The sequence below is a fragment of the Alligator mississippiensis genome, chromosome 11 (genome assembly GCF_030867095.1).
Source record: "Alligator mississippiensis isolate rAllMis1 chromosome 11, rAllMis1, whole genome shotgun sequence".
In the NCBI taxonomy this organism is placed as follows: Eukaryota; Metazoa; Chordata; order Crocodylia; family Alligatoridae; genus Alligator; species Alligator mississippiensis.
The window spans coordinates 51,066,861-51,090,910 of record NC_081834.1 but is presented as its reverse complement, the minus strand read 5'-3'; the positions used below and the strand labels follow the sequence as shown (position 1 = coordinate 51,090,910).

Below are 24,050 nucleotides of genomic sequence, written 5' to 3'. Positions count from 1 at the left end.
ACTGCCCCCAACAGGCACTGCCAACATGGGTGGGGCCCTGGAGCATCCTCACGATTGAGCCCATTCATATACAACTGTCCTTGTTCGGAGGCCTCTCTGGAGATGGGGAGGGATGTGTGGTTGGTTTTCCAGTTGTATTCAATGAGGGCAGGGGGTCAGTGAAGCCAGTCAAGGGCACTTACCCTCTATTGCCCTGTGACTCCGTGTAAAGGGAAAAATACCATGAATTGATGTGGAGCCCAACTAATTCCCTGGTCCCATCCCACACAAAGGCAGCATTTCCCTGTCTGCACTACAGGACCTGGCAGCAAGTTGCCATCCGGGGCAGAAGTACATATGGGACGGTGAATTTTTGTGGTTGGGTTGATATTTTTTACTGGATGAACTGCACAGCTGGGATAAAGGAGACCTGAGGAAGAAAGTGTTGTGTTCAAAGGTTTGTCTAACTTGATCCCAGCCATGCTGTCCATCCAATAAAAGATATCACCCCACAATTCCCTGCCTCTCACGTCATTCCTGGACCATCGTGGCTACAACATCACTTTGACTCCACCCGGGACAGAAGTCAGCAAAGAAGAAGAAGTGAGCATTCAGGTGTGTATTCAGGTCCTCTGTGCAAGGCCAGTCTGCGAGCACCCATGATCTTCCTGTCCCCTTGGTCTGAAGAAGGACAGGGCTCCTGAGAAGGTTGCCACATGGCCGGGCACCAGGGAAAGGCTCGTATAAAGCCTTGAGGGGCAGAGCCTGAGGGGTCCATCCTGGTCCCAGGCATGAGGCAGTAGTGTGCGGTCCCAGGACTCTGCAGAGGATGCGAAACAGAATCTGCACCCCACGCAGGTGCCTCGAGCCCCTAAGGTAGAGGTAATGACTGGGGACAGCATGGCAGTGAGGTGAGCGGGACCATTGTAGGGGGAAGTGAGTCTGTTTCCAGACTGTGGAGCCCCTGGTCTACATCGGTAACAGTGACCCAATGTATGGTGGCAGAGGATGGGTCCCACACCTTGGCCTCTGCCCAGATCCCACAGCTCTGCCCCTGGCTCTGCTGGGAGAGTGCAGCAGGAACTTTCCCAGCCCCATGACAGCACATGGGTCTGACCCTGCTTGTGCTGTGGGAAAGGCAACAGGGGTCACAGTGCCCAGCACTGCCCCAAGCAGACACTGCAAACATGGGTCCGGTCATGGACTTCACGCAGGTTTGGGCCCATTCACACACAACTGTCCCTGCTAGGAGGCCTCTCTGGCGGTGGGGAGGGATGTGTGGTTGGTTTTCTGGGAGTTTCAATGAGGGCAGGCGATCAGTGAAGCCAGTAAAAGGCACTTACCTGTCGTTGCCTTGTACCTCCCTGTAAAGGGAGAAAGAATAAGCGTTAATGCAGAGCTCAGCGAATTTCTGGTCCCATCTAAGACGGGGCAGCGTCTCCCTGTCTGCCAATACACAAGATGGGAGTGAGTTGCTGCCTGGGTAAGAAAAGTGTGAGCAGCAAGGATTTTTGTGGAGTAGAGTAAACCTGAAGACAAATGCCTTGTATACAAAAGCTTTCTAACTAGATCCCAATACGCAGTACACCTAATAAAAGCTATCACCCCCAAATTTCCTTATTTCTCGCATAACTCCTAAACCATCATAGCTACAATATCACTCTAACACCATCAAGGACAGAAGTCGCCACAGAAGTAGACAATGCGTGTTCACGTTGTCTATGCAAGGCTGTTTTGTGCACACCTGTGCTCTCCCTGTCCCGTGCCCCGAAGGAGTACAGGGCTCCCCAGAAAGCTGCCACCTTAGTGAGCCCTGAGGAAAGGCTGTGCTTACACCTTGAGCAGCATAGTTGGAAGAGTCTCTCCTGGTCTCAGGGGAGAGGCAGGTGGAGCGTGAGGTCCCAGCACTCAGGAGTGGATGCTAGACACAGGATCTGCAACTCGTGAGAGCCAGAGGCAGAGCCCGGACTCTTTGCAGACCCCAGGACTTGAAAGCACAGGCGCCCCAGGGCTGTGGGAGCCAACAAAATAGCCGGGTGAGCCAGGTGGTTGATGAGGCCGTGAGGAGGACAGTTACCCATGACTCCCAGCTGGGGTTTCTGGGCTACACCAGTGACAGTGATGCACCTTGTTATGGCACAGGGAGGGCGCACACCCTGACCTCTGTCCAGGAGCCACAGGTCTAACGCTGGCTCTGGTGGGGATTGTCCACCTGGGGCCAAGCAGCCCTGTGACAAAACCCCAGGCTTTGCGCAGATCCCCTGGGCACAGGGAAGGGCTCCCTGGCTGCAGGACACACTCCAGCCCCTTCTCAGCCTGATCCCAGTAGCTCCCTCCCTACCTCTCTTCAGGGACTGGAGCCAGGGGTCCATGTGGGCCCTTTCAGTCCCATGTCACCTTGTCCTGCTCCCTTTCCTGCTCATCCTCTGAGCTGACCCAGCTCCCCCTGGCTCCTGGCATTGGGCTGAGGAAGGTGAAGTGTGTCCCGCAAGAGAGCCATCAGCATCCCTGGATCTTACAGCTGCACCTCCAGAAATGTAATATATCTCATCCAATGCACCAAATCCCCTGGTGGAAAATATGTAGGAGAGACCAAACAAGAACTGTGCACCAGAATGAACGCACACCGGAAATCCATCAAAGACAGAAATACCCAATTACCGGTGGGGGCACATTTCTCACAAGAAAACCACTCTCTCTCCAATCTCTCAGTCCTGATCCTCAAAGGAAACTGACACAACACGTCCCAGAGACGAGCCTATGAACTCCACTTCATCAACCTCCTGGATACTAAAAATCATGGGCTAAATATAGACACTGGATTTCTGACACATTATAATCTGCCTGCAAACGACTCCCCAGCCCAGCCCCTGGCCTCTTTACTTTTCATCCCATCCAGGAAGAACACACACCGACTGCTGAAACCTCCTTAGTCCGACGAAGCGTTTTTGAACCCAAAAGCTTGCTTAATAACTATTCTCCAATATTTGAGTTGGCCTAATTAAAGTTATCAGATTCACCCAAGGAACCTTGTCAGTTGAGTGAGGCATTGACCTGGGCTGGACACAGGGTGGGCTCCATCCTAGGCCAAGCCCTGGCTTTGTGGCTAGTCCCTGACCCTAGTTGTGAAGACGATGAGGAGAACCTGCCGCTTGGACCAAGGTGGAGGAGACGTGTCCATGAAGGGACGGAAAAGAGGGGCCTTTGTCCAGGACATGATCATCTCAGTGTGGCCTTAGTGAGGGAGGTGGGATGGGCCTGTGCTGCTCCACTTGGAGCTGGTCACCCTGGGGTGCTGCCCTGTCATACACGTCTGGCAGGACATGGAGGCACTGTCACCTCTGACAGTCACTGCTGAGCACAGCTGGGCGAGAGCAGCTGGGACCTCATATCAGCCATGTCTGAGAAGAGTCCCGGAAGTCCCGAGTGTGATTTCTATGTTACAACAGCTGTAGACACTCAGTCCTGCTGCAGTCGGCGGCAGCTCTAGGATCCCACCCCACCCACAGGCAGATCCCTGCTGGCTGACTGCCACCTGCAGAGGCCAGGGAACAAACCAGCAGGGAGCACCCACAGTGCATGAGATGCATTAAAGCACCAGCACACAGTACAGCCCTGCTCCTGGGGCAGGATCTCAGACTGTGCAGCCCTAGCACTGATGAGGGAACTGCTGCGTCTCCTCCGCACCTCTTTGCCCACCAAACAGCCCCAGAGGACAGGATTTAGCCCCAAGTACCCCCTTAGGGTATATATCCAGGAATATACCAGACCCAGCAGCACAACCCCTGGGTGGGTGCAGAAACCTCTGTCAGCCTGCAGGAAGAGATATAGAGGTCTCCCCTTCCTCAGAGCGTCATGGGAAGTGGCTGCCTCCTGCAGCAGGTCACCAAAGACAAACACTGACCCTGCAGTCACAGGCTGACAGCTGAGCTCCGTGTCAGTGCGAGGGTGTCCTGAATCTCAGGGTGACCCGCTCATGCCAGGCAGCGCAGGCTGCACCCAGGGCGCAGTCAGGTACTGAAGTGCTTCAGTGCCAGTCATGGAGCCACAGACACTTTCCCTGCAGAGCTGCCGGCACAGAGCGAATGCAGGCCTGGAAGCCAGGCCTCTCCTTGCCTGTCCAGCAGCGTGTCCCCAGTGCTTTGTCAGTGGTTTCTAGATGTGGCCCTCAGGGTTTCCTGCTGCTGCTCTCCAACCCTAGAAACTACCAATGGCCCAACAGCAAATTCACCCTCACTCTTCTCCCAAGGGCTGTGAGCGTGTTACATTTCATAGTTGAAGTAGAGCTGGACTCAGTCAGATCTTGCACCAGAGCCTGCCAGGAGAGCATGTCCAGGTACCAAGAGCAGTCTCGGAGCACAGCCATAGCATGGGCAGTGCAGCCCGTGCAGCCCCAGGGGCAGGGTCATGGGGACGTGTCCCAAGGAGCGGTGAAGTCTCTCAGGAGATGTCTGCGTGGTGCAGCACGGCACTGTGTTGGGATTGCTGCGCAGGCTGTACATGTGTAGCCACAGACCCAGAAGCAGCACGGTTTCCTTACACTGTGCCACGCTTGGGGAATTGCTGTCCTAATGTGGGGAGAGAGGGGGCAACTCTGGGAGCCCTGCCCTGGGGTGAAGCTTTCGCAACGCAGGCCTGACAGGAAGCCCCAAACTGCAGCCCTTCCCCTGCCTCCCTGGAAGCCTGGTCCTGCATCTGGGTTTGTCTCTCTTCTCCTCTCCTCTCTCCGTACCGGCACGGAGGGAGTCAGGGCATGTAGGAACCAGGAGTCTCTTCTCTGAGCCTTAAGGCAAATGCGCTGGGGAAGGACCTTCATGCTGTCCCTGTGAGCCATGCGGCGATCTCAGCAGTTGCAGCAATCAGACACCCTGAGATGAACCGGGCTGGACACTTTGTCTTTGCTATCACCAGGTAATTTTAGTAGTGACCACACAGTGAGGTCAGGCATTTTTATTAGGAAATATAGCAAGACATAGACTTGCACAAACACCCCCGCACACAGGCAGAAGGCACCTAGCCCGAGGACACCAAGGACACCCTAACCTGCCACAGGAAAAGCAGGGGACAAAGGCACTACCAATAACCTGCCACTGTCAGTTCCTTACATGCACTTAAGACAGGGGTGTCCAACTGTTTTGAATGTGGGGCCGGATCTTGAACTTTTTATCACCCAGTGGACCAGCGAGCCAATTTGAAAGACCGCACAGGAAGTGGTATCACACCACGTGAACTTTGACACCAATGAAGCTGCAGGAAGTGACAATGAAATGGGTCTGGAAACGTGCTTGAAAATCCAAAATCCAAGCAATATAAAAGCAACAATGAAATAATACCAAACACTTGACTAAAATAAACACTTTCGCTTCTACTCACTTCTCAGTGAATGGAAGAAGCATAATGCACGTGGACAGATCAAATGGGGAAAAGAGATCAGGCAGAGTGGAAACTAATCAAAGCAACAAAATATGGGCATTTTTGAGAAGAGTCTTCAAGAAGATTTACTTTCAATGAATGAATAACTGGCTAGTAAGGCATCGTGAACAAGTAGTAACCAGTTGAGCCCCCAAGCCCGCGCAAAGAGCAACAGAAGCAAACACAATCCAAACACCGGACAGTATTTTTACAAAGATTTTTCCTGCTCCGAAGTTAGGTCGGAGCCCAGGTCGGTCGTGCTCCGCTCTTGAGCACATTGTCCAGTCTTGCAGGAGCAGACACAGAGCTGCAGGGGCTCAGCCACACTTTCCCTCCCGCCAGCCCGGCCCGGCCCGGCCCGGCCCCTAGCGAGCGTGGCTTCCCCACCCGCTGCTGCGCTTCCCCCTTCCTGCGCCAGCTGGGCCCGAAAGGAGGAGGCTTCCCCGCCGCCACTGCTGGCCAGTGCCGACCCGGCCGGGCGTCCCCAGCACCACGGGGGAAGCCGGCTTCAGCCGCACGCTGCCCCCCGCAGCCGGGCCGGCACGGGCCAGGAAAGCAGCGTGCGGCTGCAGCCGGCTTGCCCCGTGCTGCTGGGGACGGGAGGAGGCCGGCCGGGTCGCACCAGCCAGCAGAGGCGGCGGCGGAGCCGTGTGGCGCTCGGCACTGAGCGGCGCAGGCAGGGCACAGTGCAGCTGCGCCCCCGCTGCCCCGGCCGGGCTCAGCCTGGCCCCGAGGCACACGGCTCTCCTCTGCCCACACGCGCCGCGTCCGCAACGTGGAGCTAAGGCGGTGCGTGTGGGGCCGCGGCCCTTCCCCAGCCCTTCAGCAGCCGCCGGGAAGCTGCGGGGCGGCTGGAGCAGGAGCTAAACCGTCTTTACTGCATTTCCCGTCGCAGCGCCTTGAAGATATGTCACAACTCTAGGAGAAAATGCCTTGGCGGGTTCATGTTGGACAAGCCTGCTGCGATGCCTTGTTCCCACGGGGCCCGGATCTGCTCACTCTGCTCGTGGCGGACTCACAGGAGAGTCACTAGCAAGTCCAGGGAAGGCGCTCGCGACGCGGTACGTGTATTGCGCGAGTGAGACCAGCTGCGAGGACAAAGCGATTGTTACTTCATGAACTGGCGAATCGCGCCATAAGTCTAGACGGGCAACCGGGTCAAAGTAAGGATCGCCTGATAACTGTGACTGTCTAGTGGTGAAAAGAATCGGCCGGCCATGAAGTCAGCGCTTGCAGATATGTAACAACTCTACGGCTGGTTTTGATCTGGCTTTAACTTGAACATGTAGCAGGGCCTGTCTCAATCCCTCTGCTCTACACCGCATTGATGAGGCCTCTCCTGGAGCCCTGTGTCCTGTTTTGGGCCCTGCGCTTGAAGAAGGATGTGGAGAGATGGAAAAAGTCCAGCTCAGAGTCATGAATGATCAGGAGCCTGGGGGATGAGACTGATGAGCTGGGATCCTGGTTTCCTCTGTTTAAAAATCGCAAGTTCTCTGATTAAAATCCCCCAAATCTGTCCCTCACCACCCACAGCCCCCTGGACCATGCTGGTGTCCTCACCCCCCACCCACAGCGCCCCTTACCCCGCAGGCCTGCTGGAGGGGGCCCACAGCTGGCAGGTGCACAGCCCTTGCCCCCCGCAGCAGTGCCCTAGCCCCGGGGGCTGCGTGCGGGAGGCAGTGCCTGCTGCGCCAGGGCAGAGCAGAGCTTGGAGCCTGCCTCCCCCTCCCCTGCGGGCAGCATGGCCAGAGCGAAGCCCGTGGGCGGGGGGGAAGGGGGTGCTGGCTACAAATGACCGACTCCCAGGATCCTTAAAATTCTGGCTTATGAGATGGAATGTGCAAAACTGAGAGAGTTAAAACCCATGAATGCAAACCTTCAAATTATGAGGGGCACTGTCTCTCAAATACCCTCCTCCCCACCCCCAGTCAGGGATGATGCAGCCTTGAGCAGGGGGCTGGACTACATGTGCCCTTGCGTGGTCCCTTCCAGCCCTGCTTTGCTGTGATCTAGTGCCAAGCCAGGGGTCTGTCCAGGCCTCTCTCTCACTGAGGACATTACCACCAGCTGCAGATACTAACTCTGCACACCCAGGCCAGCCTGTTCCTTTGGTCCCAGGCCTTCCTGATTGTGTTGTCCTATTCTCTCCTTAGCTTTCTCCTTTCCAACCAGAGGTTGGTACTCCCTGGGAAAGGAAATCAGTCCCGTATCCAGCAGTGACCCTAAAAAGCCAATATAATATATTGGGCAACATTAAGAAGAGAATAGAAACCAAACCAGAGAACATTGTTATGCTATTATACATGTCAGTGGGACTCCCACATCTGAACCCTTGTGCCATTCTAGTTCCTGCATCTCCAAAAAGGATGCTGTACAATTAGAAGAAGTTCAGAGAAGGGCAGCCCAAAGGATCAGGGGCCTGGAGCTGTTGCCATATCCGGAGAGACTAGAAAGGCTCAGACCCTTCTCCTTGGAAAGCAGCAGGCTGAGTGTGGGTAGGATAGAGGTATGGACCAAATGAACAGGGAACCGTTGTTCACTGAGTCCTACAGAACTAGACCTTGGGGGCACCTGCTGAGATTCGTAGGTGGTAGGTTTAAAACTAACAAGCTAAAGGAATTTTTAACTCAAGACACTAACGATTAACGGGTGGCATTTATTGCTTTGGGAAGTGGTGGAGATAGCACAATTGGATTCAGCAGGGGACTGGATAAATTCAGAGAAACTAGAGCTATTCTTGGCTGTAGAGTAAGAAGGTCAAAGATGCTTCCTCTGGCGTCTCACACCCAATGAGGTGGATGTTAGAAAGGGTACTGAAAAAGAGGAAGCTCATGAAAATCATAGAGAAGTCGGGCTGGAAGGGAGCTCTATAGGTCATCGAGTCCAGCCCGCCTTGCTCTGGGCTGTGGGTCTCGGCCCACCAGGGGAACATCAGGCCTCCGTGTCGAAGACAGGATACCAAGCTAGATGGATCATTAGTCTGACCCAGTTTTATGTCCTTATTCCAGGCACTGCGTGGCATCCTGCTTACACTGCACAGCGGTACAGCCTCAGCATCTCCACCTCATTACACTGGCGTGCTCCAAGGGTGTGGGCTCCAGCAGTGCCGTAGCAAGGCGGGGGGCAAGTGGGGCGACCGCCCTGGGTGCCGAAGCGAAGGGGACACCAAGAGGCACTGCCCAGCTCGGGTGGGTGCAGGATGGAGCTGTGAGGGACTTATCTGGGGAGATGGGGATGGGGAAAGGGTGGCTTCTGCTGCTGCGTTCACTCCTGGCAAGCGTGGGCAGTGCCCCCCCAACCTAGCAGGGGGCTAGGGCGGGCTGCCACTGCGGGGGTCGCCACAGGCATCACACTTTGGTGCTTCGGCACTGGCCTCTAGGGTGGATCTACCTAAGCCACGTTCTGGCTTCCAGATCTCCGAGAGTCTCCCCAGCCTGGGCAGCCCCTCCCCCCAGCCTAACTCCCTCCTGCTCAATTTTCCTTCCTTCCTCCTCTTTCTCCCTGCCATGCATTTGTTGAGCTCATAGAGCATACTGTTCTGTATGCATGTGTCATGGGATTGTAATTCCTGGGTTCATCCTGTGCCTCAGGTACCTCCTGGTTGTCGCTGAGTGCTGTAGGGGCCAGGAAGGAATATTTATTCCCCTTAAAGGCACAGGATAACCTGGCATCTGATGCAGTGGTTAGTTCTTGGTTTGGGGCCTTCCTTTGAAGCCTCAGAGCAGCTGGCTATTTCCAAGCTGAAACATTAAGGAAAAGGCAGGTAGTAGCAAGATGACACCAAGTGATTCCAGGTGGAAAAGACCCAGGTGGACTGCAAGGAACTACAGAAGGATCCTGCATGATTGAGTGACTGGGCAATGAAATGGCAGATAAAAATCCAGCATTGATAAGTGTAAAGTGATGCAAATGGGCAAAAATAACCCATGCTTTACCTATTATGGGCTTTACATGAACTGGTACCACACAGGAAAGAGATCTGGGAGTAATCGTGGACAGCTGGTGAAAACATACCAGCTCGATGGCTAAAAAAGAGAATTGTAAATGAAACAAAGTCTCAGGATTCCCCTTTATAAATTCATGGTGCCCTCACACACTGAAGACTGTGCCCAGGTCTGGTCTCCACATCTCAAGAAGAAAATCGAAGGACTAGAGAAGGGCACCAAGAATCATGAGCGTCAGAGAGGGGCTTCCTTCCACATGGGCGTTGGTAAAAGAGGCCACGTCTATTCAGTTTAGAAAACACCTGCTTGAGGGGGACCATGTGAAGGGTTTACAAGATACTAAATGGGGAAGAGTAAGTCAATAGGGGTTTATTATTGACTGTCTCTTGCAGTACAAGAAGTGGGGTCCCAGGATGAAACTAGTAGGGAGTATGTTGAAAGCAAACACAAGGAAGTTTTTTTTTCACCCAGTGGGTCATTAGAGTGTGGGACCCGTTGTACCAGATGTGGTAGAAACTGTGAGTCCAGTCAGGTTCAAACAGGGATTGGACATATTCTTGGAGGAAAGGGGCATCGGTAGGTATTGAGCACAGGAGTGAGGGGCACGGCCTCTGAATCAGGGCTTCCCAGTCCTTAAATGCTGGAGGCTGCAAGTGAGAAACAATGGGTAGCCCTGGTCAGACAGTTTACTCTCTGTTACCAGATTTGCCCATTACTTTGGGGCGTGCTCATTTATTAGGGCTATTTCTAGGGTCTTGGTAATTCTGTCAATGTGCTGCTTGTGTTACTTGTGTTTCTATATGGAGCTGTATCTCTCCCTTCTGCAAGTCCTCATCCCCAGTGGAGCTATCTTGCAGGACTCAGTTCAATGGGGCTGGGTTCCTCCAGTCCCCAAATCAGTCACAGACACAAACACACACAGATTAACGTGACACGCCTGACCCGGCTGGGTTGATCAGCATGGACAGGCTGACACCCTCATGTGCCAGGAGTCAGTTCATCAGAGCAACAATAAACGTCAGTCAGACACAAGCACACGGTAAACAGAATCCCTCTGAATCCGGCTGGGTGTCCAGCTGACACCCTCACGGGCCAGCGTTCAGTTTGTTAGCGTATGTCTGAGTCAAACTGGGTCAATCAGCCTGTACAAGCCGATCCCCTTATGTGTTTCAAACCCAGCACGTCCCAATCTTTGGCTCTTGATGAGCACACCCCACAGTATTTTTGAGCTTCACAGGGATCTTTAGCTTATTTAAAAGAAGCTTTGCTGCAGAGCACGTGAGGAAGGAGAAGCAGAAAAGGAAAAATATGCCCAGTTACTACCAGTTTCACTATAAAAGTCATTTATTGCTACGTATATGAAAAATATAATGGTACTAATAATAATAGACATGCAAAAGAAAAACAAACACAAACAATTACAGTCCTACCCTGGTTTCACTAAGTATTTGGGGAAAGTTAGCTCAAGCTTAACTTATACCGTTCAGGTTCAGAAATGTATGCCTAGAGAGAAAAGAGAGAGAGAGAAAGAGAGCGAGCGCTGGGATCTCCCCACTCCAAGGCACTCGGGTCTCAAAGCTGACAGGTAAAGTTGCTAGCACAATCCTTGAAGGGAAGCGATCTGTCCTTCCAGCGTCCCGAGAACAACAGTGAGTCGTGTCAGCACACGATTTTCTTCTTGAAGCGCTCACACTGCTGCTTTTTTACAGCTTTTTATACCTTCACTTCAGCTGCTTCAAAGCATTCTCAATTGTGTAAATCATTGCCTTTTCTCTTGACACGGGGTTATCTGGTTTGGAACATCTCAAGAAACTGATTGATAATCAGGAACCACATAAATGTATGACAACACCTGTGATCAGGGCTCCAACGGGCTGGATGCTGTGATGAACCCGTTTACCATCGTTGAACCGTTGCCCATACCGGCTCTGACTCAGTCTCTTGCCTCAGCATTCCCTAACTTGGCAACCGAGTTTTAGTCAATCAAGTTTAAATAGGCCTCCCATAGTGGGACCGGGGAATGTACGGCCTGAGATGCCTATTACACTTAGAGGGGTGTGTGTGCCGGGGTCGGGGGGCCCTTTGTAAATCCAGATGAGAACTGGTCTGATAAATGCTGAGCTGGGTGTGTGTGAACATGTGTTGATTAGCATTTGGAGCACAGATTTCCCATCATGCAGTGCTCCCCTGCTTCTCTGGTCCCAGAATTCACTGCAGTCTCTGCTTCAGGCTTTCTGTTCTCCATCTCTCATGTAAATGAATGGTCATCTGGTTGCATCTCGGCTGCAAATGAGACCTAGGGCAGTTGTTTCACTCTTGCCACCCTGATCTGGAGGGTCTTAGGTGTGTCTCCCACCGCATCTTTCTCAGTTTCATTTAGGTAGAGGAGGGGAGGGGGGGATTCTTTGTGAGTCAGACAGACTGCGTCCTGTGCCAGGGTTCCCCACGAGCACAGAGCTGAGACGTAACATCTCCCTTCCAGCATGTGCCGTCTGCCATGGTGTGACAAAAGAGACTGGGCAAGACAGACCTGCGGTGTGACCCAGTATATAGCACTTCTGTTCTTAATTCAGTGTGCAGGAGATGGCTTGGCGCCGTGAAGGAAGGAGCTGGTAGTCAGGATCCAGGACTCCCAGGTTTCATCCACAGATCACTAGTTTTGGGATCCAGGACTCCTAGAAGGTTCATCCTAGAAACTTGGCTAAAATGCTAGGGGGCCCCAGCATCAAGATAAGATCAAGGCAAAAAACTGAATAAATAATAAATTGCTCAGTCACATATTAAATGTATAAAAACACAAACTGTGCAAAATGAGTCAAAAGATTTTGCGTCAGTCACCCAGAAGTATTCATAGTGAAATGTATATCACTTGTTTCAGGCTTGTAATGCAAAATCTGGCCTTCTGGAGTGTCTGGGCAGCGCATCCCACCCCTTTACTGTTACTTGTTTCAAAAAGGGCATGGAGAAGAAAGAGAGGGTGCAGAGGCAGGCAAAAAGATGATCATGGGCATGGAAGGCTAATCACAGGAGGAGTGACTGAAGAGGTTGGCATGTTCAGCTGGTAGAAAAGGCACTTCAGAGGGGATGTGAGAGCAGTCTCCAAATACCTGAAGGGCTGGGACAAAGAAGAGGGAGAGCACCTTTGCTCTCTGGCTACAGACAGGGGGACATGGAGCAATAGCTTGTAATTGCAGCCAAGTGGGTTTAGATAGGATCCCAGGAAGCACGTCTCCACTATTTGAACAAGGAGGCTGTGGACTAGACGCCAAGGGAAGTGGTGGCTTCTCCGTCACTGGAGATGTTCAATGTGCTGGAGGATGTGCTGAGTGTGGCAGATGTTCCAGAAGATGTTGGATGGCCTGTGCTGGGGGATGATCTAGGTGTAGCGATGCTTGTGGTCTAGCACGAGGGTCTGCCTGGGCCTGAGGAGTGCTCGTAAGGATGGGAAGTGACTCCTTTTCAGTTATAGTGCGAGGGCCCCCGGCTGTGACAAAAGCCTACGTTCCCTCTCTGCAGCTATATTCCCATGGCCTGGCAGGGGTCCCCCCATGGTTCTCTCCCCCCTCCTCCAGTGCCCCTCCCCCACCCCCTACTTACCAGCTCCGAGTCTGGCTCCAGCTTCCTGCTGCAGTGGGCAGGGACTGCCCGAATCACCAAAGCTCTCTGAATCTTTTCCAAATCGATTTGGAGAGCTTTGAATTGATTCGGACCTTTTTATTGGTCCCCTGATTCGATTCAGAGATTTGGCCACCGAATTGGGCCTAATCTCCTCCAGATTGAATCAGCACCCAAAGCTTCGCACAGCCCTACTATGTATGCCTGCAGGGCCCAGAATGCATCAGCAGAAGATAGGGTCTTTTTTCTTACCCAAAGAAGGTAAGAATTTTTCCATCCCATCCTTGCCCCTTCCATCCCTCCCCTTCCCTTCCCTCTACTCCTGTCCTCCCTCTCCAGCAGGGTGTGTTTCAGTTATGCCCCTGAGCACTGGAAGGGGGACGTGTCCATTTCTGCTGTCTCTGGCTGACCCAAGGGCTCCAGTTATAGACAACTGCTATGCAAGGTGTAAGACCTGGCAGGAGACAGAGGTTGTGGTGGGTGGACTCCCTGCACTTGCTTCCTGCCTGGTTACCCTGCATGTTCCCCCACTAGCTGGGAGCAGACATGAGAAGAGGGAACCCAAATGCTGCCACTGTCCCCAACTGAGTTTAGCTCCTCATCAAACCATTCCCCACATCCTACAGCTGCGGGGGTGTGCAGGCAGTGACTCCTTAACCTGACCACAAGGGGAGCCATTTCCAAGAATAGGTGAGAAGGAATTTTCAGTCTTTATTGTATTTCACTAAAATGCAGGAGGATTAAGACATCAACAATCTTCTCAGGGTTATTTTGTCCTTATTTCTTCAATATTTGAAAACTGAAATAGGTTGGCCATTTCTAATCTGCAACTTACTAAAAGGGAAAGAAACCTGCGATATCTATGGTAGCCCAGAAACACTTCATACTTTTTATCTTTTACTTTCATTTGACTAGAAAGAATTCAGTAAGTTCAGCTAAGACTTGTGGTACTGCCGCTCCTGTTGAAAACACTGGTTCAGACTACTGACTTTTAACCCTAGAACCCATGGTGTGAAGCTGTTCACCTCTGAACTTGAATGAGCCTGGGCCTGTCATTACCCATTACTATTACTGCTGCAGGGGTAAATTTATGCAGTGACAAGAAGAGCGCCACCCTGAGTGCGTACACATCAATGACTCTGGAAGACACGAACTTAACTTCTTTTAATTTTTTTTTTTTTGTGGATTATCTGGAAGGGGAAGTCGGCAGCAGTCCAGTTGTACATGGCCACAGCAGCACATCACCCAGTACTGCCCACCGTCTCACCAGAGTGTGATGCTGAATTTGTGTCAGTGAAGGAAATGAGTTTGGTCAGTGCCTCCAAACGACGTACACCCAGGAAATTAAATATCCAAATGAAATAAATGTGAGGGCAGCCAGTCACAGGGGAGGCATTGTTCAGGAACCAGACATAGGGAAAAAGGACAAAATTTGCACTTCTCATGACTTAGGGACTCTGAATGGATGAACTGCAACAAAAGAGCCTCCTGGATCAACAGCATCCTACGGTCCCTCCATTCCCTTGTTTTATCCCTGGGTCACAGAGACTCAAGGCTTAGAGACTGGTCTTTCTACCTGAATTGTTTCCTGCTCCCTGTGCAGCACCCGACCCTGCTCCTCCAGGGGCACAGGCTGCAGGGCTGAAACGCTCCAGGAAGAGAGGAGTCTTCCAGGGTCATAGAGATGAGCAAGACTGAGGGTACAGCAGCCAACTAAGAGCCCCTCTCTGGTGCAGTGCAAGGCGGGGTCAGTGGTGCAGTGTGAAATGTGACCTGCACTGTTGTATCCTCCAGCGAGAGGAAGGGCCGGATGCTGTCCCCGGTGAGCGACGGCAGCGGGAAGGTGAAGATCGGGGCCTCGGTGTCAGCATAAAAAAACCAAACCTGCCTCCCTGCACAGTCCAGATACACTCGGATCCAGCTGGGCATCACAGGCAGGGACAGGGGCCTGCGATCAGGGCCTGTGAGAGGCTGGAACACATCCCCCCAGCGCTGCACACCCCAGATCCCCTCCTCGGGGCCAAAGCAGATCCATCCCTTCCTCCTCACAGACTCTCTGGCGACCCCCACGGCCCAGTGTCCCCCCCCCAACACCTCCACCTCCCACCAGTGTCTCCCAGAGAAGAGTCGCTCACGGCCCAGCACACACCACTCAGAGTCAAATCTCTGAGCGCTGTCAGGCAGCTGCTGCCATGTCTCTGTCCGTGTCACACTTCTCCCATCCTCAGACAGGACGAGCTGGGGATGAGCTGTGTCTGGATCCAGAGTCACCTTCACTGTGGGGAAAGGAGAGAATCAGATCATCAAGAGTGGAGCTTTGCCCAGTTAGAGAGTTTGATAATTTCAGTGACAGCATTGGCCCCAGCCGGGGGGTGAATCAGGCAGTCTCCTTCCTCCAGCATTTACCCAGCTCTGACTGGGAAGGAGCTCTGAGGCCTCAGGAAAGGGCAGGGCAGATTCACCTCCCACAGGGAGAGATGAGGCAGAGACAGAGAAATCATCTGCTGGGTCAGGGCTGGGACTCAGGATCTTTCCCCTCCTGCACCCACCTGTCCTCAGGGAGGGGACTAGAGACGCTGGTGTCAGAGGGGAGTCCAGGCAGAGTTTGTAAGAGGAGAACATGGATACAGCTAGCCACTTTTCCCTTGGGAACAGCCTAATTCGGTAGTAGATGTGAGTAAGCAAAGCATATTAACAAACGATGCTTGGACAGAGGAGACAAAGAAACAAGAGGAAGTATGGAGACCACTGCAGGTCCCAGGGTTCTCTACATTTATCACAACACATGTGTGATGAGGACTCTGCCCTTCTGCACATTAGTGGAGCAGAGGTGACAGAGTGGAGCAGTGCTGGTACATCACAGGATCCTGTCCTGGGAATCAAGGAGAGGAAAGGAAAGTCTTTCATTCATTCTTGGAGAGAACAGAGAAATGCTCCTGAGCCCTCATTCTCTTTCAGTGGGAGAGACGGGAGACTTTTGGGAGAAAACAAGTGGGAGAACAAGGGGAGAGGTTACTACAGGCATAATGGAAGAGATCTCAGGGAGAAGAGAGAGTCGTATTGAACAGGAAAATGAAAGACACCTGAATGAGGATCATGGTGGAGAAGTGGGAGATAAAGGTAGTGGGCAGCAGAAAATGAAAGATGAGAGAAAATCAACACTTTGTATGAGGGAAGACTGCAGTTCAGACGACCCAGCTGTCCATCCAGCCACTCTCGCTAAACGTGAGTCTCTTGCAATTTATTCATCTCTTTATCTCTCTATACTAGGCCATTTTAACTGGGGCCTCCTGCTCTCGCTATATCTTGCTGATAACCTTCCCATACTTTCTCACTGTTGTCCAGTCTTTCTGGTCATTTCTCCCAATCCTGATGTCTCTCCCTCTTTGCGTTCTCATAACTTTTCCACTGTAGTCTTTCTGGAGTTCCTTATCACCCTAAGGACCTGATGGATTTAAGGCCAGGCACAGTCACAGGCACCTGTCTGGTCTCTCTTGTATGAACCATGGTTCTTGTGTCTGTTGCTCTTTTCAGAGGCAGTGAGAGAGATCTGAACACCAGCCACTAGGGGTTACTGCTGGACTAAGAAGCGGGGGGGCGGTATTTGCCTGTGGTAGTTGGGGGGATGCTGAGCTGCCAGTGCAGCCAGACTGGGGGAGAGGGCTCAGAAAACTCAGCAGAAGGCAGTGCTGAGGCAGGCTGAGGTGGGGCAGGCAGAGGGGCTGGAATCCCCCCTGGCCCCATGGCTGTGTTTGAGGGGAAATGTTGTATCTCACAATGGGCTGTAAAAAGCATGGAGTGGGTGAGCTCTGCCCTTAACACTGATGTCCTGCCACACTCAGCAAAGCAGAGAAAGATGTTCTCCCTCAAGATGATACTCTTACCTTCCTCCACAGGTGCCGCAGTTCTGCCCAGCCCTGAAATGAAACACAGAATTGAACATGAAAGCTCAGTCGAACAAATATATCGGGAGTGTTCAGTGCTGTGTAAAATACTATGATTTGGATTAAATAAGTTCTATGACTTCAATTTAGAATAAAACCTCAATGAATTCCTGGACATGGTGTGACTGCTTATGTGTCAGAGGCCATACATTGCACAGAACTATTAGTACTTACCAGAACTTCTATTGCCCATATAGTTCTTGATACTAAATTTCCCTTTCCCTCTTTCGAAATTATATGGTAAAATACTCAGTGAAAATTGTTCCCTGCTCCTTTAGTACCAGTTGCCAATATTTCCATGCATTAATTTGTCTGTCTGTCTGTCCCTAACACTTTTGCCCAACTGATTGGGTACTGATTGGCTGTGTAGGCCTGGCCGGTGGAGGCAGGGCCAGCTGAGTTAAAATGGGAGCCACTCCCCTGGTGCTGCCTCCTCCTGCAGCCTTTGGTGTGGCAGCTCCCTCTGCCCCACCTCCACATGTGGCAAGAAATAAAATTGGCAGGAGCACTTTAAAAGCTATGGGGCCAACTGAGAAAAGTCAGGAGCTCCTCTGTCATAGCGGGGTTGGACCCAAAGGCAAGGGAGAAGCGGGCTCAGACCCGAAGCAGGGGGGAAGCGGGGAGCAGGGTCAGACTCAAAGTGGGGGGGTGGGGGGAGGCTTGGGAATGGACCCTAAATTGGTGGGGAAGGGAGTGGAGTCAGACCCAAATGGGGGGGTGGGGACAGACCTGAACAGGCAGTGGGATTGGACCAGAAGCAGCAGGGGGTTGCTGGGGAGAGGGGTCCGACCTTAACTGGGGCAGAGGGGGTGGGGCAGAGTCAGACTTGAAGCGGCGGGGGGGAGAGGGAGGAGGTGGGGCAAACCTGAAGTTGGGGGAGTGGGGATGGGGGTGGAGTCAGATCTGAAATGGGGGGTGGGAAGGAAGGGGGAGAATGGTTGGACCCAAAGCAGGGGGAGGGTGGAGCACGGTCAGACTGAAAATGGGGGATGGTGGAGTGAAGTCGGACCTAAAATGGCGGGGGAGAGAGGGGAGTGGGGTTGGACCTGAAGTGGGCTGTGGTTGGGGAATGCTGTGTTGGACATCAACTGATGGGGGCAGGGTAGGACTTGAAGTGCAGGGGCAGGGGCAGACCTGAAGCAGCAAGGGTGGGAGCGGGGTCTGGCCTGAAGTGGGGGGGAGGGGGGCGGGGGGGCAGGGTTGGACCTGAAGTAGGGGCGGGGGGGAGAGTGGAAGTGAGATCAGATCCTTAGTGGGGGAGGGTGGGAGGGGATGGAATGGTTGACAGATTGACAGCTAAATGACAGGAGAGAGGCTAGTTTGAATAGTGAAACAGCGAGACTATTAACACAGTGAATGTTTTTTTCCAGAATGAACAGATATTAGTAGGAACCAGGTAACTAATAATGAGCCTTGAAATCAGCTGACCCCCTCAGTGCTGCCTGGATAGAAATGCCACTGCTGCTCTCAGGCAGTTGGCTCTGAAATCTGGGTAGAGCAGGAATAAAAGAGGGCTGCTACGGCAGCAATGCACTCTGCCCTCTGGATCTGCCCTCAATATAGCTGCATCCATATAAACAAACACCAGTCTGGTGGGTTTCTTTACTTAAACAGAAATGGAGAAAGAAAATGAGCTTGTTGACACTGGTTAAAAGTTTCAAAATCACCCCTGTAAAGTAGGATGCCAAAACCAATGTGACTTACACACCTCAGAGTCCAAGTTCAATCAAAACCCAATCCTTCCACCCTACCAAACCTGCTGCTAAACCTGTGATGACCCCATCCTCCTCCTCCTGGGCCATCCAGTATCAGACAGAGAATAAAGGCAGTGTGGAAGTGCTTTGCAGAAGTGGAAGACAAAGGGAAACTTGACAATGGGCTGCATTTTCTGATACAGAAAAGAGCAGAAGACACAATGTTTCTGTAGGCAAACCTATTGCTCATTTTTCTTTTGTGCTTTGTTGATTCCCAAAGCTGGACGGTTCATCAGCTCATCTGATATCTGGAAAGAAAGTCTCATTTAGCAGACAAATAGTAGCACATGCATGCAGAAACAGCCAGCATAAGAAAAGGGTTAGGAAACCTCAGAAAGAGAGTGTTTTAGTCATTGATTCATTATGCACTTCCATTACCTGGACAGGTGATATCTCTTCTCCACCCTGCAACCAAGAAAAACATATTGGGATGAGAACTCTTCACTGAATATTCATCAATAAAAGGCCTCTTGATGAAGTGCAGGTGGCCAAGCATCCAGGCAAAGACAAAGGAACATGGGTCAGAAAGGGGGAATAATATTGGAGAGTATGTAAAGATACTGTTCCATCATACCACTTCTGCAGTATGTCCTCATTCATGAAACAGGAGGGAAAACTTAAAGTCCTACTAAGTAACCCCCTCACTAAGACTAGGAATAGATGTCACCAAATGAAGAACACCAACTGTGCCATGATATGTCATTGGGTGAGGCATCATTTACTTCTTTGGGCAAAATTCATGTCACCCTTTGTCCCACCACATTATGGTTCAGAACAGGATCCATGTGTTCATTTGGGGATTGAGAGCACCTGCCTAACTTTCCCCATTTACTGAGATGCTTCCCCAGAGATGCCAAGAGCATGTCTGAGTAAGTGGGAAAAGTCTGAGTTTCCCCGCCTTCCCAGATCTGTCCCTGGGATCTCTAACAGCATGTCTGGGTAAATAGGAAAAATTGGGCTAAAGAACTGCTGCAAAACCTGCTTCCCACCCTGCCAAGAAAGACTTTGACGCACAATTAAAAGAACACTCAGAACTTACATTCCCGTCTACTCAAAATGAGAAAAGAATGAAAGCCTACCACGACTAGAGTCCCTCCCTCCACAAGACTCTACGAAGTCTTGAGACTTTAGGTGGAATAGTATATTGTCCTAAGTGGACATTTTTTGGTTGTCTAAGTGGCCTTTTTGGCACTTACACACTAAGAGGAATCCTTTTCCTGGGCACACAGACAAGTAAGTGTGCCTGTGCAGTAACAGAGAGAGGGGGAAGGGAAAAAAGCAAAAATGATCTCTCCCATTTCCCCCTCCTCTGCTACCTCCCAGTTGCTCAGAGACTAGGGCACTTACCTGGAACTTAGAGTATCTGACTTTTATCCCAGTCCTCAGCCAGAGGGGGCTTAAACATTGGTCCCTCTTAGACTTTGAAGTACAGTGCTCTAACAACACCACATCAGCCAAGTCAAGTCCCTTCTCTGGTGCTCCTTTTGAGCTGAGCCATTAATCTAGTCATTGGAAAAAATGGATGGAGGAAGCTTCTGTCCCACAAGGAGCAATGGCTCCAGGATGTCTCACTTTAGTCCTTGGGAAGACCTTTGATAAAATTATCAAGGAGCACATCTGCAAGGTACCAGCAGGGGAGGTAATGCTCAGGGGAAACCAACATGGGTTCATTAAGGGCAGATCCTGCCTGACTAACCTGGTTTCCTTTTATGATCAGGTCACAAAGTCCCTAGATGAGGGCGTTGAGGTGGGTGTCATCTTCCTGGACTTTAAGAAGGCCTTTGACACTGTTTCCCACCACATTCTCTTAAAAAAACTAGGTGACTGCAGCATTGATACCTACACAGTCAGATGGGTGGCAAATTGGCTAGATGGTTGCACCCAGAGAGTAGTGGTGGACGGGCTGTTTTCAATGCAGAGGGATGTGGGCAGTGGAGTCACCCAGGGCTCGGTCCTGGGGCCTGTACTGTTCAGCATCTTTATCAGCAATCTGGATGTGGGCGTGTATAACAGGGAACCCTAACCCTGTTACTAAGAGGCAGGGTGGTCTCTTTAAGTCCATAACTTTCCAGTCGTGGCTGGCCGGTCACGTAGGGCTTAAGGCTCAAGCCCTGCAGCCGGTTGGGTGACAGGAAGAGGGAGGCCACGACCCTACAAATGGCGAGTGGAGAAGGCCAGAGGGGCAGCAGGAAGGCAGACTCCCAATGACTATGGTGCCACGGCTGCAGTTTCTGTCGAAAGACTATGCCATGCCCTGAGCCGTCCTCACGATCATCTGAAGTAAGCAGGCACGTTGCCTCCCTTGTTTGATGTTAACACTGGTGGTTTGGGTGAGGCTATTTGGGGAAGGAGGAGGCCTCATTGGGGGCCCACTGCAGTGTGGGGACCCCAATGCCAGAGAGGGCGCAATTTTGGGGGGTGAGCTGACCCTAGTGATAGAGAGGGCATGGTATTCAGGGGTGGGCTGACCTTAGCACCATTGAGGGTGCAGGATTTGGGGGGTGAGTAGACTCCAGTGCCAGAGAGGGGCAGGAGCTTCAGTGAGGCTTTTTTTTTTTTGAGAGCTACAGCCTGGGAGTCAAACCCTGATTAGTGGGGGGGTGGGGGGGGTTGACTGACAGGCCTAGCTAGAGAAAAAAGTGGTAGGCCCACAGTGGCTGAGACCCCAACATAAAGAGGAATTTACAAATACCGTCTGCAAGGCTTGGGCTGCAGTGTAGGGGAGGAATGGAGCTGCAGATAGCGCCCCTGGCATCGGGGCATAAAATGTCCCTGCTTAATTAATAACAATTAAGCAACAACAAGGCGTGGCAGGAGAGAAGGTGGGCAATTGGGCCATAACAGGTGGGCGTGGCCACCAGCAGACAGACCCCAAGGAGCCCCTCCCCCCCACCCCTTTACAGTGTGGAATACACTGTCCAAATTCGCTGATGACACCAAGATGTGGGGAAAGGTGGGCGCACTGGAGGGAAGGGACAGGATCCAGCTAGATTTAGATAGGTTACAGAGGTGGGAAGACGAGAATAGGATGGACTTCAACACAGACGAGGGCAAGGTGCTGCATCTAGGGAGAAGGAACCAGCAACACACCTATAGGCTGGGGAACACCCTTCTTGTCAACATGGTGGCAGAAAGGGATCTTGGAGTCGTTGTCGACTCCAGTATGAACGTGAGCCGCCAACGTGAGGAAGTGGTCAGTAAGCCTAGCCGCACCTTGTCGTTAAGCTACAGATGTATCACAAGCAGGTCAAGGGAGGTGATCCTTCCCCTTCAGGTGGCATTGGTCAAGCTGCAGTTGGAGTACTGTGTCCAGTTCTGGGTGCCGCACTTCAAGAGGGATGTGGCTAGCATTGAGAGGGTTCAGAGGAGGGCCACTCGCATGGTCAAGAGGCAGTGGGTCAGACCCTACGAAGAGAGGCTAAAGGGCCTGAATCTATTCAGCCTCCACAAAAGAAGGCTGAGAGGAGATCTGGTAGCTGTTTACAAACTCACCAGGGTGGACCAGCAGGAATTGGGTGAGGCTGTATTCCCACAGGCACCACCACGGGTTACTAGGAATAATGGCCACAAATTCTCAGAGAGAAGGTTCAGGCTGGACATCAGGAGGAATTACTTTATGGTTAGGGCTGCCAGGCTCTGGAATGAGCTCCCAAGGGAGGCGGTGCTCTCTCCTACCTTGGGGGTCTTCAAGAGGAGGCTGGACAGATATTTGGCTGGGGTGTTATGACCCTGCACTCGTTCCTCCCTGGGGCAGGGGTCAGACACGATGATCTGTTTAGGTCCCTTCTGACCCTAAGCGCTATGAAACTATGACCTCCCCCCCGTGGCTGCCTAGAGAGCCTGCGTCAAAAGGAGCATTAGAGAAGGGCCACAATAATGACTGAACTGGGAGGTGGCGGTTTGAATGTTATGTTGGAAAGTGAGAGAGACCTATGTGCTAGCCTTCTCCACATGAAGGTGTTTTACAGTTCAGGGCTTCTAGTTTCCCAGGTCTCTCTAGCTCCTAAAATATTTGGGAGTGGGGTAGGGAGCAATGGGAACAGACACATGGAGAATCCTTTTCCAGTGCTGATTGCAAGTCCAGGACCTTTCAGTAGCTAAGCAGTTTTGCGTTTACAAGGAGCACTTGTATGGCCCCAGTTAGTACTGTAAATATCCAGTTTCTGCAGCTATGTAGTTGCCCATCTGTGGAGGGCTATGTAGCCATAAACAGAATTCCCCTGGCCTTTTAAGTGCCAGGAATGACCTGTAGATGATCAAAAATGAACACTTACGAGACCAGGAAAAATAGAATGTTGCCCATTGTTATTAATGGAGTACAGGCCTTGCAGTGATAGTCAGAATGATTGGTAAGTAGGAGGATTTAATATATAATGGAAAAAAGGTACATTAAGAAGGAGAAAAACTTACCAAGTTGTCTCAGAAGGTTACCTACATAAGAGAAAATCAGAGAAAAGATGCTATAAGTGTATCTGTCAGCAGACAGACGCAATCCCACTCCTCCCCCTAGATGAACTATGCATGACAAAGTACATTCCTCCAGGTCATGAGCAGGGGAACTGCTAATGGGTTGGGGAGAGGATACCTTTTGCAAACTTTAGGTTGGGCTCAGAGCACTGCACCTAAGTGGCTTTTATAGTGGCTGTGACCTAAAGGCTACAACCCCTGCACACCCCCTATGTGGAAGTTATGAATCCTAATCCTTGTGCTTTCCTTCCATATCTCTGCTAAACTGAAAAGCATCATGTAACAATTGTAAGAAATGTAGCATTAAACAAAGAGGGGAACTGAGGAGAGCTAATATACACAGAGTGGAGCCCACTCATGGCAGCCCTCTACTGGAAAGCAAAAGCTGTGTACATCTAAATAAAATTTGAGTTGTGCACCACTACGCTATAGACTTCAATCCTGTTTCTTTGCCCTGATGATATGTATGTGAGAACAATGAGTGGGGTCTGAGAATAATTAACTCTGATGGAGGTTTGATTATTTCCTTCCCTCCAATATGTAGGCTACATACTGGAGGCAGCACTCAGGGAGAAGTAAACACCCTGCCAAGGTTAAACATAAGGGATATTTTACACTGACTTACCCTAGTCTAGGGAGCATCATGCTGTATCTTGCCTCATTGTTGAATCGTTATTATTGGGCACACACCAAAAAGCTCTCTTTCCAGTTCCTGTTGTTCTCTTTTCACTTACTGCCCACCTGTTCCGATATTCCTGCCTCGATTCTAATGGCCAGTGAGTTTCCCTCAGTTGGCAAGTAAATGATTGATACATAGCTGTGTCTTCAAAAGATAGTTTATGTGTTTAGGTTTATTTTGTAGGAAGCTTTATTCCCGTTAACTTTAAAATATGTGGATTTATATATATATATATATTTGGGGCCTGATAGCCTGA

General features: G+C 51.4%; 1 protein-coding gene and 1 long non-coding RNA gene across 6 annotated transcripts in view; one reads left to right on the top strand and one right to left on the bottom strand.

Annotated features, from left to right (window-relative positions):
- Window positions 1-5,813: 5,813 nt before the first annotated feature.
- On the top strand, window positions 5,814-7,476 carry LOC132244088 (uncharacterized). Its single transcript, XR_009455682.1, has 2 exons — window positions 5,814-6,180; window positions 6,287-7,476. It is a non-coding gene; the product is annotated as an uncharacterized LOC132244088 (long non-coding RNA).
- A 6,161-nt stretch (window positions 7,477-13,637) lies between these two features.
- LOC102576097 (butyrophilin subfamily 1 member A1-like) overlaps window positions 13,638-24,050 on the bottom strand; it is a 75,157-nt gene continuing 64,744 nt past the window's right edge. For all 5 annotated transcript variants that reach the window (XM_059715061.1, XM_059715064.1, XM_059715065.1 and 2 more), the window contains 4 exons: window positions 23,059-23,079; window positions 19,027-19,053; window positions 16,835-16,867; window positions 13,638-15,226 (listed from right to left, as the gene is read on the bottom strand). In XM_059715061.1, the coding sequence (XP_059571044.1) occupies window positions 14,664-15,226; window positions 16,835-16,867; window positions 19,027-19,053; window positions 23,059-23,079 (644 nt within the window). In that variant the 3' untranslated portion in view covers window positions 13,638-14,663. The remainder of the gene's footprint in view (window positions 15,227-16,834; window positions 16,868-19,026; window positions 19,054-23,058; window positions 23,080-24,050) is intronic.